The sequence below is a fragment of the Scleropages formosus genome, chromosome 19 (genome assembly GCF_900964775.1).
Source record: "Scleropages formosus chromosome 19, fSclFor1.1, whole genome shotgun sequence".
NCBI lineage: Eukaryota > Metazoa > Chordata > Actinopteri > Osteoglossiformes > Osteoglossidae > Scleropages > Scleropages formosus.
Window position 1 is genome coordinate 15,256,366 of NC_041824.1, and position 19,261 is coordinate 15,275,626.

Below are 19,261 nucleotides of genomic sequence, written 5' to 3' on the forward strand. Positions count from 1 at the left end.
ACATGTTTTATGGTGTTGGAACATCTTTGCTGTGACACACTGCACTGAGGAGATTTAACAAGCAAAAATATTAGACTTGGTACATAATGGGACTGCCAGTACACAATAAATGTATTTCTCATCAGCAGCCAGAAGAGTTTAACCCCACTGCCTTTCTTTTTCAAGCTCCAAATGGTCTTTCTTTGCTCTTTCAGAGAAGATTTAAATAATGTGCTCTGCACAGTAATAGTAGGGAATGCTGCTATGAAAAGACACATTACCGCTGCCTCTCCTCAACTATGGTATTTCAGTAATCCTGCAGCCCTCAGCAATGTCACGCCACTGGCCACAGCAAAGCCCAGGCACTGCAAGAAACCTTGGGTTGTGAGATAGAACAGGGGACCCAGGCTGGCCCATTTTCTAGCTGGTAACCAGCCATCTCAGCAGGGTATTTTTCAGCCTACTACTTTCACAGTGCACGCAACATGCTATACTGCATTTCACAGGTGGAGCTCCCATTTCTGCCTGAAATCAACAGTGAACTGCGCGCATCTGGTCAACATTCCTGTTAAAAATCAGTGTAGGTGGTCTGCCCTTTCACTGAACAAAGTCTCATTGATCAACCGTCTCCAAGAAATCAAGGAGTATCTAATCATTATTGTTCCTATTGATATTGTCTAGTAGTTTACACAAACAAGGAGTTCATAAACGTTTGTTACTTCATTTAGCAAATGCTTTTCTCCAAAGCGACTTCTAATGAACACTGTGTAGTATTATCAGCCTACACCTTATTCACCCAAGGTCACTTACAATGCCAAATACAGTACTTAGAATAATTTACTCATGCATACACCAATGAAACACTTTCTCACTGCCACTCACACACAATGGGTGACTTAGAGTCACCAATCCACCTGAACAGCGTGTCTTTGGACTGTGGAGGAAACCAGAGCACCCGCAGGAAACCCACACAGCCACGGGGAGAACATGCAAACTCCACACAGAGTGGGGACTGAACCTACATCCTCTTGCACCACCCAGATAAGCATGACCTGTGAAGAGGTTGCTGCTTGTGTTAATGTGCCTGTTAGTGCTGAATACATCTCAGGAGGTGACCAGAGAAGTGTTGGAATGGATGGGAAGATGTCCTCAAACAAATGGGGGCCCAGGCAAGAAAAGAGCATGGTAATGAAAAGGGGTATACAAGCAAAACAACTGAGGAAGAGGAGGGAGAGACTGGAGAGATTTACCAGAGTGGTTATTAGTCACAGACCAAGAAAAGCAGTGAAGCTCTTTAGTGATGCTCTGGTTTCATGTAGAAGCACATAGCAGAAGAGTTCAGACCTAGAGGAGAAGGAAATAGTGAGTGGGGCACGAACAGGGCGCAGGTGAGTAGCCTCCACGCCTCCTCACACCCTGTGCCCACCAGAGCTGAGAAGCGCCAGTGCACCTTCAGTCAGCATTAGGGGTTTTGTTTTCAAGTAATCACTGTGTGTTCTGTGTGCACATGCAGTACTTGAGTACTTACTGTGGTCAGGAACTAAGCCTTGCCCAGGTCTCAGGAGCAGCAGTACTTTGTTTCCCCCAGCCTGGATGAGCTCAATGGCTCGGGTATGAGTGATGCCCTGGGTGGGCTCCCCGTTGATCTCCACTATCTGGTCCCCCACCTGTAACGGCGGCTGTCGTTAGCACCATCTCCTCAGGATTTCCACAAGACTTGGTGATGCTGCATAGCCAGCCAGTATGAGCTCACCTGCATGCTGTCTAAAAGTGTGTTTCTCTTTGTTTACCAAGCCACCAGGTTACTGGCTTTAATACTTTTAATATCCCATAAATATGACTGACTGATTGGTTTTTGTGCCTTTCCACTCCCTGTGTGGCCATCAGTGGGCTGGTCCAGGACTCACGTGTATCCTTCCATCCTTGAGGGCGGGGCCATCCTCTGCTAATCGCAGGATGAACAGACCCATATTGTACTCCTTCCCTCCCCGAAGACTAAAGCCAAATCCCCGGGGGCTTCTCTCCAGCTCCACATGGAAGCAGCCCGGGGGCACGGGGCCCTGAGGTGTGTGGCAAAGGGAGGGGTACAGAGGGAAGCACAGAGAGAGGCACAGAAAGCAGTGTCACAAATGGAACAGATGCTTTGTACGGGGTTCTACTCTACAGCCTGTCTGCCACAGACACCGTCTCACCTGCTTGGGGCCCGTGGCACTTATGGTCTCTTGTTCTGTGCATCCCACACCCTCCTTCTCCTCCACCTCCAGGCCATACCTAGATCACCAAAAAGTGCAAGTGCCCATAAATGAGCGATGATTCATGTTCCACACAGCAAGAAAAAAATGCATTTCAGCACTTTTTCTTTGCAAACGCTATAATGCTGCCATTGCTGCGAGATGGATGCTGGTTGCAGCAGTCAGCTCTGACGTGAATGCTCTACAGGTCTCATTACAACTCATTTTGGAGGTTTCCCTGCAGGCATATCCAGGCTTTTATCATCCTGGTTTGCACAAATATTAAGAACGCATGCTCTGACAACATAGCCAGAAACCCAGCTCTTGAGTAACAGAGAGGAACGGCCCTGGCACATGTCAGCGATCAGAATTTGTTTAAAAAAAAAAAAAAATTACAATGGAATGGTCTCACTTCTTAAGAGAAGAGAAAATGCAGAAAGTTAATTCGAAAAGCCTGCTCCAAGCAATTAGAGTTGGGATAATGGTGCGGGGAGTTATTCCTGCCGCAAAGGATTAAAGAGCCGACACAGGTAATCTTGTTTAAAGCAGAAGATCAAAGACAGAGCGAAACTTGAAATCTCTCCACCGATCATTAATTACGCCGCCTTCTGCACCCCCCCGTCCCACACCCGAGGCAGCTTGGCTACTTCTCCCCCTGCTAACCAGCTGTACAAGGATGGGGCCAAATTTGAAGCCCATTCACATGCTAGTAGCCCTGGGCACGTTTCCCAAACTCTTCAAAGACAGGAATGTGTAGACCCCTGGCTCACCACTCTGCCCTGCTCCATACCTCTCATCCCGGTTTGGGGGCTGCTGGCCCACGGCACGGTGCTGCTGCGCTGGGCTCTGCTTGGCTGAGCTGGTTCCCGACGCTGGGCCACTGTGCTCTGGAAATCAACAAGATGGGCTATCAAGGGCGCACGAGTACACATAAACAAGTTCATTAAAATGCCACACACGTCTTCTCTCCCTTTACAAGTGCGCACTCCACTTGAAGTCACGTTTGGAGCTGCAGCACAAAACACCATTTACAGAGGACATCAATTCCACAGAACAAGCTAGATGGGACAAGATTCATTCTAAGGAATACAAGTATGCACACACATGCCTAGACACACTTTTTTACTCATCAGGATGTCTAAAGCAGCAGGAGGAAAAACAAAAACCCATTATCCAAAAATAGTGCCCCTCCCTTCTCAAGTCCCAACCATTTAACAAGGTGCATAATCATCATGACTTACCATCCTCAGGAACAACAGTGAGGGTGACGGAGGTGCCGGCATCCTTGATAAGCTGCACGATGTCGTTGTGTGCCAGCTCCATGATTGACTGTCCATTGACGGCAGAAATGCGGTCGCCTACCTTCAACTGGCCGCTGCGTTCAGTTGGACTGCCCTGTATGATGCGGCCAATCTTGTGAGGGATCACTGCATGCAGGGGGGATACGTGGGAGACCGGGTGGTGCCTATTTTTACTCTTAATAGCCATAGAGAACCACTCAGCCATAAGAACACTGCTTTCTGCTATAGTACACATTTTCTTTAACATTGCATAATTAAATTAAAGATGGATATGCAAACAGATCAAAATTTCACTCATCCCAAAAGAAATTGTATGTGGTGTAATGTAAAAACACCCAGTCATATAAATGAGTAAATAGTACGCTGGACAAAAGCATCAGCCAAACATTAGAAGTGATACTGGACCAACAGCTCCTTCTAGTAAGAAAGAAAGCAGCTTATCAGCAAAACAAAGCAAGTTCTGATTTCTGGTCTCCACACAGACTTTGTTCTCATTAACGAGGCCGACGGAGCCTGCGGTACAGCATGAACATCAAATGCCTGCCGAGAACGCTGCCAGTGGGGGGCGCTCTCCCACCTCCAGGCGGTGGCTTATTCTTAGAAGTGAGGATGACGAAGCCAAAGCCCTCGTTGTCCTTGCGGTGCAGAGTGACGTCATAGGACTCCTGAGAGCTGGGATTGGGCATCTCGATACGGGGCAGCTTGGGGGAGCCGTTCGCCAAGGCTGCAGCAGAGTGTGGTGTCTGGGAGTTCTCCTCCTCCTTGCTGCTCTCTACAGGGGCCAGAAAGCAAGGAAAACAAAGAACAACAGATTGCTGCTATTTTAATAAACACTCCTTACAATCCACTCATGTGCCATGACAACTTATTTACATAAGTCTGAAATAACGGTCATGTTTGGGATTGTTTCCAGATGTCTATTCCAAATAACTGTTCCCTGGTTGGGTCATCAGACTCTGACACAAGTGCCTCGGAATCTGTTGCCTTGAGTAGATACACAAAGCACTAAAATTAAAAATTTCATGTTTCATCATTCACTTCTGTAGGCATTTTATTTATACCTCTGGCTCACTGCTCCCAACAGACATTAGTCAGTACCAGTTCACTCCCTGTACACAGTCTGCCACCCACTGTTACTGCTGGCATTTCTGTGTCCTTTATGGAGCCAATTACCCAAACCACCAGCCACTCAGATATGCAGTCTGTGGTCCCACCCACTCGCCCACCCGCCCACTATCATGCGCGCACCTGTGTAGACCACCTTCCGGCGGATGGTCAGCATGACTTGGCCATTACGGGCGGCATTGGTCATCAGCTCCAGCACCTGCTTGTGGGACTTGCCCTTGACTGGCACGCCATCGATGCCCAGTAGCTCATCCCCAGCCCGCAGCCGACCGTCCTTCTCCGCTGCTCCCAATGGCACAATGGCGCCAATGTACACCTGATGGCATCACATCATAGTGCATGTTCTCTGCACTGATACAAAGGGCTGTTACACCACAGCTACAGCAAACTACAGACTACATTACCCACCGCATAGCAGAAAAACTGCTACTTGACTGAACTGTAGAGTTGCGTACTGTATGATTCAAGGTTTTAGAGCGGTCAAGGTGACACTCACAGGCTGTTCCGGGCCCTCTCCACCCAGAACACGGAAGCCAAAACCAGATTCCTGGTTCCTCTTGATAAAGATGTCCAGGTCCCTAGTGTTGGGGGCTTTTAGGGGAAAGGGTGTGGACAGTCAGTCAGCTAACATGAAGAATGAGAAGATGGTTAACAGCAGATAAATGCAGTCTCAAAAGACAGGTTGAATGGTTCACTAAGCACGGGATCCAATGGAAAGAAGTTGTCAGCCACCAGTAAAACCACTGGGTGACTACCAAGGGCCTTTAAGTTTACCGCTGTGGAATGTGGTTTATGGGCCAGAGTGATTCTCCTATTTTATCTACCTTAAAGCAAAAGTACACTTAGCACCCTACAACAATAGACCAAGAGCTTGCGCAAATAAAATGAGGTGAAGCGAAAACTAACCAGTTTCCTCCAAAGCAATCAGCTGCCACAGGCGTCATGTCACTTACGCTTGCTCTCCAGCATAGCCTTGGACTTCAGATAGAGCTCAGAGGGGTCCAGCTTGGGGGAGCTGGAGTGTAGGATGTTGGGGGGGAAGGGCAAGGGCTGTGGAATGACTTCTGGTGGGGTCATGGTCTCAGTGCTGGTGCTCACATCAGGCTTCTGGATTGCAGGAGCACCACCCTGAACAGTGCAGGAGACAGCAGAAGAGTCATATCAATCAGTAAACTGACTACTAAACCCAGTCTGTTCAACTCACTGCAAAGTGCAGTTATTGTTTTTATTATTGTTATTACTCTGTCAACATACTGTTTCAACCATTTACACAGCTGGATATTTTATTGAAAGCAATTTGAGTAAAGCCTTTTGCTTAAATGTAATTAGTGGCAGAGAGAAGCAGGGCTTGACCCAGCAACCTTCAGGTTACAATTTTGTGCTCCTAGGCAACCTGCTGCCTTAGCAACAACTTCACAGGACGAGTTGCTTTGAGCGAAAGCCACGACCCTCATCTGAAATCACCACAGCCGTAAGGTAACAGTTCCTAGCCCCCCATGTAGTAGGGTTCAGGAACCTTGGAGCTGGGTGCAGTTATCAGCTTACATGCTACAGAGATGCTGAGATGGTGTACCAGTTCCTCTCTAAGAACAATGTGATTGTCTTGAATTTGCGCCTGAATAATGTAGTTGATGCGCAGCTATCTGGAAAGGAGGATTAGGTTGTGGCCATTCCATTATTAATTTCGTGTCTTGTCTTGAAAGCTCCTGGCTTGACATTAGTACGGGGAACCCCATGCAGGATTTTCCCGGAAACACTCTTGAACTTTGCCCAAGCAGTGGACGTCATTATAACAATTTAAACTATTTATTTTAAACTTACGTGTTTGAGAGTCTTCACAGGAGACGTCTGACCTGCAGGCAAAGTGGGAGTTGGGGAAGGGAGCAAAGAGAGGAAGGGGGGGGGAAAAAAAAAAAAAAAAAAAAAAAAACACCACAATTAAAGACAGTCATTTAAGAAGCATGGGATGAATGAATTAGAACCCAAAACCGGTTTTTCATGTCACAAGATAGGTGTCTGAAGAAGGAGATTGAGCTGTGCCCTTGTCAAGTACACATTGGACTGACAACAAAAGGGACATATGTGCTTCAGATGCAGTCAAGCTGTCCTGGTAACTTACAGACAGAAGGGACAGGGACTTGTGCGGGAGCTCAAGAGGCAGCTCTGCTATTTATTACAGTCACGTCCACAGCACAGAACTGGCGGCTGACTGTGAAAACTGACCACTAGGTGGCTCTATACTCCAAATGTAACAAAGGACAGAGAACGCAGCATTGCAAGTCAGCATGCCCCCCACCCCCCTCCCACTGCAGAAAAGCAAAAACATTTTTCTGGAAAGACAGAGACTGGAACACTTTTGGATGTGACAGCACTTGTGTGCTTGAGCAGCTCTGTGGAGCAGAACTTTATGGTGTTGTGCACAGCACGCTACGTATAATACCACATTGTTGGTCATCAAGACCTGCTAGTCCTGTTAAACAAGTAGGTAAACCCAAGAGAGACCTGCCAGAGGAGAAATACCCCTGTGCAAAACTCATGAGTTACAGAATTCCCATTGTCAACAGATGGTTAAGCACAGGAGGTGGAAGACTGTGGGAATATGGTAACCAACAAGGTAGGCAGGAGATGCTTAAGCTTAAATCCTTGTTCAAGCAGTCAAAAGCAACACCTCATTCTTAACTAGCTACCAAGAGCCTGAAGTTTGCTACTTACAAGTATGAAGGGGGACTCACAGGAATCAGACTACAAGTTTCCTCTTCCACAAGAAGCTACTCTCATGAAGCCTAAAGAAAAGCTTTGGGGGTGGAGGGGAGGCGCAGAGAGCAGTCAGGAGAGGTCCCCTTCTGGCCCAAGGCAAAGTGACAGATACTGACAGCTTTCTCACGCAGTATAAAATTTACATTTAATTTAGCAGTCTTTTTTCCAACTCAACTTCCAAGGAACTCCTGGACTCCTGAATTCCAAGGACTGGGGGAGAAAACCGGAGCACCTGGAGCAAACCCATGCGGACACAGGGAGAACATGCAAACTCCATACAGACTAAGCAGGGTTGAACCCATGTCCTCTCACACCACCCAAGCACTGAGACAGCAGCGCCACTCGCTGTGCCACCGTGCCGCCCCACAAAATGAAGTCTAAACATTATTATGCGGGATGCTCCACCAATAAGGAAAGCAGTTTCAGCAAGCATTGCTGAAGTGAAGCTCATTGAGAGCAAGAGAAAGCGGTGAGCCCCAGGGCCTGGTAATTTTCTGCACTTGCTATGCCTTGTCGAGTCTGTCTGTTGCAGTGTTCCGGGAGAGATGAAGAAGGGGATGGGGGGGGAAAAAAAAAAAAAAAAAAAAAAAAAAACTATCCTAGCCACTGTCCTCTAAGGTTTCTCCTATCATCACTGAAAAGTTTCTAGTTGGAAGATTTCGGAGTTCTGCCTGGTGACCCAACTGCTGCGCTAATCCTTTCCAGCTGGTCGATTAGCCCTGACATGTCGAATCTGCAAGCAGAACCAACACCATGACATCCTGACCCTGGGAGATGTGGGAAATGTGGATCTGTGTACATGCTGGATCACTCGCATTAACCTGCAGGAATACCTATTTTAGATCAATGGCAGCATGAAAAACCAGCATTAAAATAGCAGGGCAAAAAAAAAAAAAAAAAAAAAAAAAAAAAAAAAAGCCTCAAGGTGTGTAGCAGAGCACTAACTGCTTCAACTTGCACCGAAATGCAGCTCAACAGAGTTCATTGTGGGTTTCTGGTACTCTAAGATGGGTCAGCTCAGTGTCACAGTTACATTCGCAATGTTACACTCGTGACTTGCCGTTAGACTCTGTCTCTTTTTCAAACTGCAACTATCCTGAAATACTGAACTGCCAACCCACATTTTGCCATCCCTTCCCTCCTCACCTCCTCTCAGCACAAGCACGTTGACCTCGCTGCCCACGGGCAGGTCCTTGAGGATGTCCACCACCTGGCCGTGGCTTAGTGTCTGTACGTTCTGCTGGTTGATCTCCTTGATGACGTCACCTTTCAGCAGGCCACGGCACCACTGGGCATCCAGGATCATCTTAACTTTCTGGCCCAGTGGGCAGTCAGCGATGGCGAAGCCAAAGCCCCCAGGCCCCTTAACCAGAGGCACGCTGACCAGCTCGGGCTGCAAAAGGGTGGGGTCGGCTGGGCTGGGTACAGGGCCCAAGGCAGGTGCAGGCCCAGTGGTAACGTAGGGTAGCTCATGTGAGGAGCCATTTATGAGCGATGCAGGGCCTGCCATCTCACTGCCGGTGTCGTCGCTGCCGCAGGCATCCTCAGGCAGCGGGTAACCCCTGCAAAGCACCATGTCCACATACTGGTTGACCGGGATGGACTGGAACATCTGTACCACGTCGGCATGGGTCTTCCCCAGCACACACGTCCCATTGATGTCGACGATCACGTCGCCTGGGTGGGAGACGGGCAGGAAGGGGAGAGGTCACAGGAGAGAGTGAGTGGGGGTTAAGAACTAGGAAGGGTAGCAAATGGGAAGACGAGGCCACTAGGAGAACAATCAATACTGCTGCAGCAGCGGGATGATGTCAAACCTCAATTACATTTCATGTTCTTAGCTGCAACAGACTGATCTAGAGGAATTTCACTAATGATTTGCACTTTTATGCACTTAAAGAGACCACTGCAGTTCCTAGGACAGCACTGCACCTGCTGCTTTGTGTCTTTGGCTGGGAAGCTGTCATTAGGACTGGACAGTTATGTTTTATGTGTGTCCTAGGAGTCACGCTTTCTTAGATTTGTAGTGCCGTTCATCGTCATGTAACCAGACTAATGGTGTGGTTTTGGTCACTCAAACCAGTCATTCTAATTTATTCTGTGAAGTCATTTTAACTATCATGCTGCATTGTTGTTTGTAAAAATGCTTTATCGAAACAGTATATTTTGGCAAAAAGAATTAGCTAATTTACCTTTTTCTCAGTTTCGGAAATTGTGAAAAATGTGTATTTTTTTTTTTTTTTTTTTTTTATTGTGATATGGTCACCTGAGGGCCGGTTCTGCTCTATTGCTACAGTGAAGGAACAGTCATGTAAAGAGCTAAGCAGAGGAGCTGGAGCAGATTGAGACTACACCATCAGGCCATCCACCTGATTTAGTGTCAGAGTACCTCTACTCTAGAGTAACAGTGACAACGTCAGGTTTGCTAAGACCTACTCAAAGACACACTCTGCTCCTCGGTTAAAACCGGCTATTACTATACACGCCAAAGAAGGCTGGTGATTTGCTAAATTGTGCATGTGAATGACGGTGGCTCTGTGTGTGAGAGTCGATACTAGTTCTGGGTGCTGCACCACTCTGGCTCAAAACCCTGCATGGGCAGATTGAGCACAGAATAATCATGTGCCTTGCGCGTTGAGTGTCAGTTGGCAGGTGTTGCTCGCCAGCTGACAGGGATGTGCGCTGCAGTGGATCTCTTGCTCACCGGATGCAATCTTGTTGTCATGGGCAGCAGGGCCATCCCTCAGGACATTCTTCACCTGCAGGAACTCGTCAGGTCGGTCACCCCCGATGATGGTGAAACCGAAGCCCTGGGGGCTTTTGCGTAGGGCCGTTCGGATAATTGCTCCCTGCAACTGCGAAGGGTCCCGTGTGAAGCTCCGTGAGCAGCCCTTTGTCCCCCCATCTTCTGAGACAAAGGAGAGGGAAAGAGGTGGACATGAACATCTGTTTTGTTTTGACTTACTACAAAATTTTACAGTAAGTAACAACAAGAAATTGTCATCTCCACAGATGGAACAGAAAGATGGCAGTACACTACGTGCCTTCTAGACTCAGGGATGTATGGACTGCTTTGGGCAAGATTTCCTTAAGGAAGAGGCACATACATTACATACATTAATTCATTTAGCTAAGGCTTTTCTCCGAAGTGATTTACATTTATTAATAGCAGACGCTTTTCTCCAAAGCGACTTCCAACAAACTCTACGTAGTGTTACGAGCCCATGCCTTATTCACCAAGGTGACTTACGCAGCTAGTACTGTATGCTACTTACAATGGGTCACTCATCCATACATCAGTGCAACACACTATCACTCATACACCCTGGGTGTACCTGAACAGCATATCTTTGGACTGTAGAAGGAAGCCCACACAGACATGGGGAGAACATGCAAACTCCACATAGACTGAACGGGGATCGAACCCACATCATCTTGCTTGCTGTGCCACTGTGCTGCCCGCAGACTTGCAGTGTTGAAGTACTTACACTGATTTACTCATTTACACAGCTAGGTAATTCTTACTTGATCGATTCAGGGAACGTACTTTGGTAAAGAGTATTACGGCAAGAGGTTGGATTCCAACCTTGGTCCTTCTTGGTAGCTTTAGCCACTATGCCACCTGCTTCCCCTATATCATATATCAGTGATATCATTGCTCCTCATTGTACAGGGGAAAAACGGCTGCTGAGCATGTGTGCAAGGACCACTTCAAAGTCCTGTTGCCAGTGAACTAATAAAAAGACGAGACACAGGTTTGTGGTCATATCTATTTTTAACTTAACCATTTTCTCCCTCATTTGCCTTCATGCAACAAGGGAAATAAAGCACTGTAGCAGGGTCTGCTACAAGCCTCCAGACTCTTCTGTTTGCAGAAAACGATTCCCTTGACCAGCTCAATGTTATAGAGGGGAACTGACAAGTGTGTGTGGTGCTGTGAACCGACAGATCTGTGATTGCGTTCCATCTCGATGGAGTCTCAGGGTCATTTAGTCACAGTGGTAATCAAACTCACACCCCAGTGATCGGGCTCATTTACTCACAGCAGTAAACAAACTCAGACCTTGTACCGCTGCCATTATTCAGATTTTAAAAAGTACAAACCAATATGCATTTATCGTCTGTCTCCATAATGGCTACAGAGACTTACTATTAAATCTCAGGTATAAAAAGGACCAGAGGAATGATCATTCCCAGAGTTCTGATAATCTTTTTTGATGCAATTATAAAATTAGGGGAAGCAGGTGGCACAGTGGTTAGGGCAGTTGTCTTACAACCAAAGGTCACACTGAATACCATATTCTGCTGCTTGTTCCTTGATCAAGGGATTTACCCTGAATTGATACAGTAAAAAGTACACTTACATTTATTCACTTGGATGCTTTTCTCCAAAGCGACTTACAACGAACATTATGTGGCGTACTAGCCCACACACCTTATTCACCAAGGTGACTACACTGCTAGATACACTACTTACAAGGGGTTACTCATTCATGCATCAGTGACACACACTCACTCCGTGACACTCACACACTATGGGGAAGCCTAAACAGCATGTCTTTGGACTGTGGGAGGAAACCGGAGCACCCGGAGGAAACCCACACAGACACGGGGAGAACATGCCAACTCCACACAGACTGAGCGGGGATCGAACCCATGTCCTCTTGCACTACCCAGCCGCTGTGAGACAGCAGCGCTACTCACTGTGCCACTGTGCCGCCCAAGTACCCAGTTTTGCAAGAGTCTGAGTTGCTCAGTGTATAAACTTAACAGTGGAAGTCCCTGTGGAGATAAGTGTCAGATGAATATATATAACTTTTGAACTGGTTGAGGAGTACACCTCTACCTGTGTTCAATTTCCCATGATGCACGTGAGCCCGCTGTGATGGAAGCCCCACGGCAGCAGCTCTCCCGAGAGGATCTGACAGCTGAGTGCACAACTTTCCGAATGAATTACTGACACCACGCCTGAATCATGGTAACAGAATACCTGCTCTTGGACTGTGAAACAAACATGTTTACATGTCAAAAGGCATGCTGCAGTTTATCTGCCTTCAGAAGCTATATTTACCATAGTGTCCAGCTTGCTCACTCACTCCACAATAACGCTGTTGGAATAACAAGGTCAGTGAAACAGAGTTGTGCTCCTCATTGCCGGTGAACAGGCAGAGACGGTAAGAACTGGACTCACCGCTAGCGTTTATCTGCCAGAGGACAAGTAATTACTCCTATTGCGATTAACACACCGACTGACAGGCACAACCATGACGCCAACGGCTGAGGGTAGTGCACCTGCCGACGAGGTATGGGAAAAAAGATTTGCATAATTGCATTCCATTGGCTGATCAAGAGGGCCATTCTCCAAATAGGTGATTCGGCTGAGCGTGATAAATGGGATACTGCTGCCATCCCCTGTGGTTGGTGGGTAAGCCTGTGTGCCTCCCAGTGTCACATTTAACTACGTTCCACAACAAGCCTATGAAAAAAGTGACCGCGGCTGAGCTTTTGCGTTAGATCCTCATAACCACTGACTGCTATGGTGATTGATGTTTTTACCTTCCTGAAAAGTGATGAGTTTGCCATCTTGATGGTGTGGCAACACCACTCATTTGGATAGAGCTGAAAGATGGTGGTAGCTCTGATGGTCATGTCTATATCAACTTGAAGTCCTCGCCCAAGAAGCGCCAGGCTCTTGATAGCAAACGATGTCATGAAATGCCAAGCAAGACTGCTGTTCCGTTTACACGCCCTGTACAGTAGGAAAGGCTTTCAGGAGGGCTGTGTATGGCCCCCACCCCACTGTCGAATCTGCTGTTCAGTCATTTATTATGCATAATTAACAAGCTCTGCCTACAGCAGAATGGATGGAGCCCTTGCTCAGAGCCGGGTGGCTAATGAATAGCCTGCAGTACTAGTTTCACAGAGTTTTAATTGCGATGCTGGAGTTCACCTAAGTTTTCTAGCAGACCTGCTAGTCTGAGTACAGCTCTCCATCTACAGATGGCCTTTCCCGCTGCACAGCAGATGGAGTTCAGAGAACCTCGCTAGAACACACTTCATCCACCCTGACCAAAATGATCGGACAGCTCAGAGGGTTACAGTATTCTTAAAATTCTATTCAGAATTTTCAAAAATTGGAGATGAGGCAATTGGTTAGGCACCACAATGAAACCAAAGTGATCTTCAAGCTTACAGCTCTTGATACATTTTTTTAAGAAATTCAGAACTGGAAGAAATTGTTTCTTTACACCAACCTCCCTTTCTTTAACATATTAAAAAAATGAATTTTTATATTTCTAGCGATTTTCCAGTATGTAACTAAATACAAAACACAAACATATGAGTAAAATTTGTTAAATTACACATAACAAGATTACCGTTATGCCAAAATGAAAGGGGAAAAAAATAACATCTGATACATTGAAATGACCAACCCATCTAACAGGGGATGAACTGTATGAGCAGCTCATTTTTGCTGAATACACCCTGCTTCAGTCTTCTGACATCTACTTTTGGGTGAGTGATTCATTCAGTGACCCTTCACCATTCTGGTCATATTTCCCCTCACACCACGAGCAGATCAACATCTTCGCCTTAGTGGTAAAACACCTGCAAGCCCACCGAGTTGCAACCAGGAAAAGGCGACCTGGAAATCGATGCCTGTGTCCTGACCTCTCCTGTTGATGCACATCTTAAGGAAGGTCCACTTGTTCTTGATTTAGTTGCTTGCCTTTATGGAGCCAGAACAGTGAAAAGCCAAGAACTTGTCCTAACAATAAGCAGTTACTGTGACCCTCTTCCCACCCTGACAACAGTTACACAATCAATATCACAAGCTGATTCCAGCTCAAGGCTCAACATGACCCCAAGAACGCCAGCAAACAAACCAACCACCATTCCCTCGAATCCACCGTACAATACAAACATACCAAACCATGTGTTCAAAATCCTGAAAACGTTACACCCCTGAAACAGCAATTAACTTAACTGTGCCCATTACTGAGTACATTAATATACACCTTATTTTACATTTTAATTTGCAGACATCCTTTCATATTTTGCAAACAGCATAGATGTTACATGCTGCATGAGTACTACACTGACAGACACGTGAAAAGTAAAGTAAAGCCTGTGGTGAGATTCCAGGGCAGAGGGACTTCAGCTCATCTTTCCACTTGCCAGTGCATCAAGGCCTAACACGAGAATGGGAGCAACAGCCAGGTGAATCGCAAACTTCGCGCTCCACAGAAAAGAAATGCTTGCACCCAATGGCAGCTGCTGGCTGGAGGGGGACACAAGGAACTTGAAATTTGACGCTTCCATTTCGTACTGTTCAAAATTTGTCATTTCCATTTCGTACTGCTCAAGAGTTTGAAGATGTGGTCCGACCGTGAAGACCAGAGGACAGCTACATCTCTTGTGTGCTGTTTTATCTGTAATCATCCTGGAACGAGTTGGGAGCACATCTGCCTCACAGCCCGCAAACAGCAGCTGAGGTGCTTCGCTTAGGAAAGCCCTCTAGCTCAGCTTTACCTTTGGTCGATTAGCAATTGACAAACCGCTGCCAAAGGTGAACAACAAAAGAGGGGAGCACTTACAAACCACCCTACCTCACACTCAGTTTGCCGGCTCCCAAATTAGAAAGTTGTCTGCCCTTACCCACTTCAAGCACCTGGGTGTCCTCTAACAGCTCTTAGCCTCAGACAAGGGCTCCTGCGACAAGGGTGATGGGATAACGCTCTCGCTGGAGAGTGCTCAATTCCAGACGAGGCCCTCCAGCCATTCACCCCACACTCATTAAAGCTTCATTCTCTGTAGGAAACCATCCGTATTCTATTCTATTCTCGCTGCGGATAACATTGATCTAGTGCTGGGACGCACACTCAGATCAGCACTGCAGTCATCTCCATTCTGTCCAGGCCGACTGGGCAGAGCTACCATGGCAACCAGGGTATCAGAGCGATAACGCCGAGCAACGGCACCAGCCAACATTACTGAACCAACCTGCTCCGTGTTGCTTCTGCCATAGACAATGGGTGCCACTCAGAGCTTTGCCCACACGTACTGTTGGATACTTGCTGAAATAATTCAGGTTAAATACCTCAATTTAAGGTCACAACTCAAGTCCCAGCATCCCTGAGATCTAACCTGCAATCTTTTTGTCACACAGGTAGCATTTAAGATTAACCAGCATGCCACCTGTTGACATTATGTTAGAAAAATGCAAGTGGTTACTGCTCTCCGTGTAAAAAGAATGCAGAATATGTTTTAAGGGTTTAAATACAGAGTAAAAGGCATAGAGAAGAAGGAGGGGCAGGGGACAGGTATTACCTGGGGCCATGGCTGGGCCTTGCAGGCCAGGGGTGGATGTCTCCTGGTTCAGCTTCTTCTTGGCCTCCAATACCGGGTTCTCAAACTGGGTCTTCTGGTTGATATGGCTGCAGCATTACGTAGAACAAAATTAACTACATGGATACTCCAAGTATGTGTGTGTATTTTTGAATTACAGTATCATTGGAACTAACAGCACTTTTAGTTTCACTTTAATGTCGTGGATGGTTATCGTCTCATAACGAGTTTTCCTAGGAAGTGAAACGTGCTTCCCAGTCATAATACTAACTCATGAGACAGACTGTTGCATCACTGAGGGAAGCGACCCTGTCACATTCTCTCTGAGCTCTCACTCCACCCTCATAACCGAAACTAGGCTCCCCAGCACAAGGCCTCGTTTGTCTCTGCTCGTCAGCATCCCCCCATGCAAATTCCCCACTTTACATATGCTGGCCATCAATCATGCCAGGTTACGGAAAACCATCTCCAAGCCATAGGACCAGGAGCGCTTGTGAGGGCATGATGTTGACACAGACACACAGTTGAGTCACATTAACCTTGGGTTGAGATGGGTGAGGTGTGCAGCACCTGCACCACTATAGCACATACTCACTGTTACAGTCTATAGATATGCTGTTAAGTAATGCAAGGACTAATATAGTTCCTTTCACAGTAGAAAATAATGTATTACCAGAAATTACTTACAGTTTTCAAGTAATGCACCCAGCATTGCTACAGTAACAGATCAGCATGTTACTCCACCTCCAGGTCTTCAAACTCACAATTCAGGGGACAAAGAGCTGAATTTGCATAGCGGCTGAAAGACAGTAAGTGTCTGAGGCCTCCCAGCTTCCTGCCAGATCACCCAAACTGCACTCATACTCATACTGTGCCCGTACTCAGTTGTGTCCTCCATGACATTAACCCTCACAATGTGTCTGTGTATCACTACAGTGCCTTTCTGGCACACCACTGCTCCACAAGCCAGTTGCCACAACGCTTAGGCTGCATCAACGTGCTGTTTGAATTGGGTCCGACGCCATTAACTGAGTCCGATATGCGTACTAGGGTCCCGCTCCGCTGACCACCGTGGCTCCCTTTATTGTGATGTAAACAGCCTACTCTCAGTTGATAATGAGATATTGTGTTGCACTGCTTTCACTCAAAACAAAGCGCGCGTTGCAAAAAAGTCTCAATGCCATCCTGGTGACCCCTCTGCATAAACAGGACACGTTATTTTCCCTGGCTGCCTGTGTCGGCTGAGAGCCCACTCAACAATAATAGGCACAAAATAAAGCACCGGGACTTCATTTCCTTTTCCCTCTAAATGGAATCCCAGGCTGTCACCTTTGCCACAGCTTCCAGGAAGCTAGGATGAGAAAAGATACCCTGTAACACAGCAGCATCTCTCCAAACACACCACCTCCTCCACATCAACGTTTAGAAATCTGGCGTTTAGAAAACGTTAAGGCCCTCTGGCCCTCTCCGCTGACTAGAACCATGCTGTTCCTGGCAGCAGTCCCTCTGATGGATGTGTGCGTGTCTGTCTGTTGTGAAAACTGTGTGGAGCGGCTGGTGTCTGTGGTTCGAGCAGCTGCTCCCAGCGGTGATGCCTACTGGCCCATGAGCCACACGTGCGGTTACCCAGCTAAACAAAAGGAAGGTGTGGGACTCACTCTACATAATAGATTCCATATTGAGGGTCCTCTATCTTCTCCCAGCCATACGGGAGCTCTGTGGATAGAGAGAGAGAGATGCATAGTACAATTGAGGTCAGCACTCGTGCAAGTCGCACAATAAATATATCTATCAATCAATCACACACAGTGTCCCATCAGCACAAACCCCAGAAGGCCTGACCACCAAACTCTTTCCATCATTACATGCCCCGAACCTTTTTGCCTGAAAGACAGCTTCTCCGAGTATGAACACTAACAAATCCATGGATCTCAGCCCAGGACACCTACAGTTTCATCAATGTGCTCAACTCAACAGCTTTCATTAATACCCGAATACCTGTGCTATTTTTTTTTTTAATACAGGTTTAAATACAACTGTCTCTCAATATACAAGTAAACTGCAATATTCAAATTTAATTACACACACACACACACACACACACACACACACACACACACACACACACACACACACACACACAGAGAAAGAGAGGCTGAAACTGCTTGTCCCAAATGGGATTGCGGCAAACCGGAGCCTAACCCAGCAACACAAGGCGTAAGGCAGGAGGGAAAGAGGACACACCCAGGACAGGACGCCAGTCCATCGCAAGGCACCCCATGCAGGACTTGAACCCCAGACCTGCCAGAGAGCGGGACTCAGCCAAACTCGCTGCACTACCGTGCCCCCTGAAATTTAATTAGCTTTTTCAATAATAATCAAATAATTGTGATAATGAATGAATAAAAGGGGTGGGCTGGATTTTAAAAGGAAAAAAAAAAAAAAAACTGCATCTGCACAGTGGCCTACCAGGAACTGAGACCCCTGAATTACACATTAATGACTGTTTATCGAATGAGGGGTGCGTGCAAGGAATAAGTGACTGAACAATTAGCAAGAAAGCCTGGGGCAGCCCTCCAGCAGGTGTCGGCCTGTGACGGGCAAACAAGGGCGCAAGAGCCTCTTCATGCAAGACGGGGCTCTGAAATTGCTTTCTTGTGGCGAAGGCCTGATGAGCTCTGTGTCCCTTACAGCCCATTAGAGGACCTCCTCCCTGTGCTGCTTTCTCAGTCATCTTAAGCCTCGAGGGCCAGCATCCACAGGTGGTACCACGGCACACACGCCCCACTCTATGGGTTTTTCGGCAATGAAAGTGTAGGGGATTATGGGAGAACTTTGTTCTTAGTCTGTTATGCGCTGTAGTGGTTCTCTGACGGTGTTTGTTACCAGTGAAAGGTGTGAAAGTACCTAATGGAAACTAGTGTAGGCCAGGTTTTTGCCTGAGCTCCCAGACTTGACAGCTGCATATGGGGACACATGACTCAGTAAAGGGGCAACAAAAACGGGGTGCGGCCAATTAGCAAATGCAAAACTTGCTATATTTACACGTTGAAGGAGGTGCTGTTGGAGCACCAAGTTTTGAAATTGAAAAAAATTTATTCTTTCAGATTTTTGCTTCTTGCATTTTTTTTTTTTTTTCCTCTTTTAAATTTCCAGTCATTAGCTGTTTTAGGTTGAAATGCTAGAGCGTGTTGATTTTGTACATATGGACTCTTAAGAGCTATGCATAGTCCAGCCACTGCTGCCTCATGCCTGGTGACTCCACGAAGCTGACAGGCTCTGGTGTGTCACACTGTCAGATGCAATGTCTTCCCAGCTATCCTGCAGCAGTTCCCAGATGTTGTATACAAGACACTTGTGGGTTGCTTTGCTTTTATTCTTCTGTCCACTTCATCCCATACAGGTACTGACCAGGAAACCCTAGTTTACTGATACTTTTCGCTGGTGTTGTATTTGTGTGCGATGAGTTCCATGTATGCAGATAGAACTTGTCAAACACAAATGTGTCTATCTGATCTG

At 46.8% G+C, this 19,261-nt stretch overlaps 1 protein-coding gene across 1 annotated transcript in view; it reads right to left on the minus strand.

The window, feature by feature from the left end:
- The window catches only part of LOC108939281 (membrane-associated guanylate kinase, WW and PDZ domain-containing protein 3-like), a 115,035-nt gene that overhangs the window by 15,825 nt on the left and 79,949 nt on the right, over window positions 1-19,261 (minus strand). Inside the window, 14 exon segments of the mRNA XM_029246481.1 lie at window positions 1,508-1,646; window positions 1,887-2,039; window positions 2,172-2,250; window positions 3,001-3,097; window positions 3,452-3,637; window positions 4,089-4,283; window positions 4,760-4,952; window positions 5,133-5,227; window positions 5,590-5,764; window positions 6,458-6,489; window positions 8,540-9,070; window positions 10,098-10,301; window positions 15,725-15,831; window positions 17,401-17,458. Of these exon segments, the coding sequence (XP_029102314.1) occupies window positions 1,508-1,646; window positions 1,887-2,039; window positions 2,172-2,250; window positions 3,001-3,097; window positions 3,452-3,637; window positions 4,089-4,283; window positions 4,760-4,952; window positions 5,133-5,227; window positions 5,590-5,764; window positions 6,458-6,489; window positions 8,540-9,070; window positions 10,098-10,301; window positions 15,725-15,831; window positions 17,401-17,458 (2,244 nt within the window).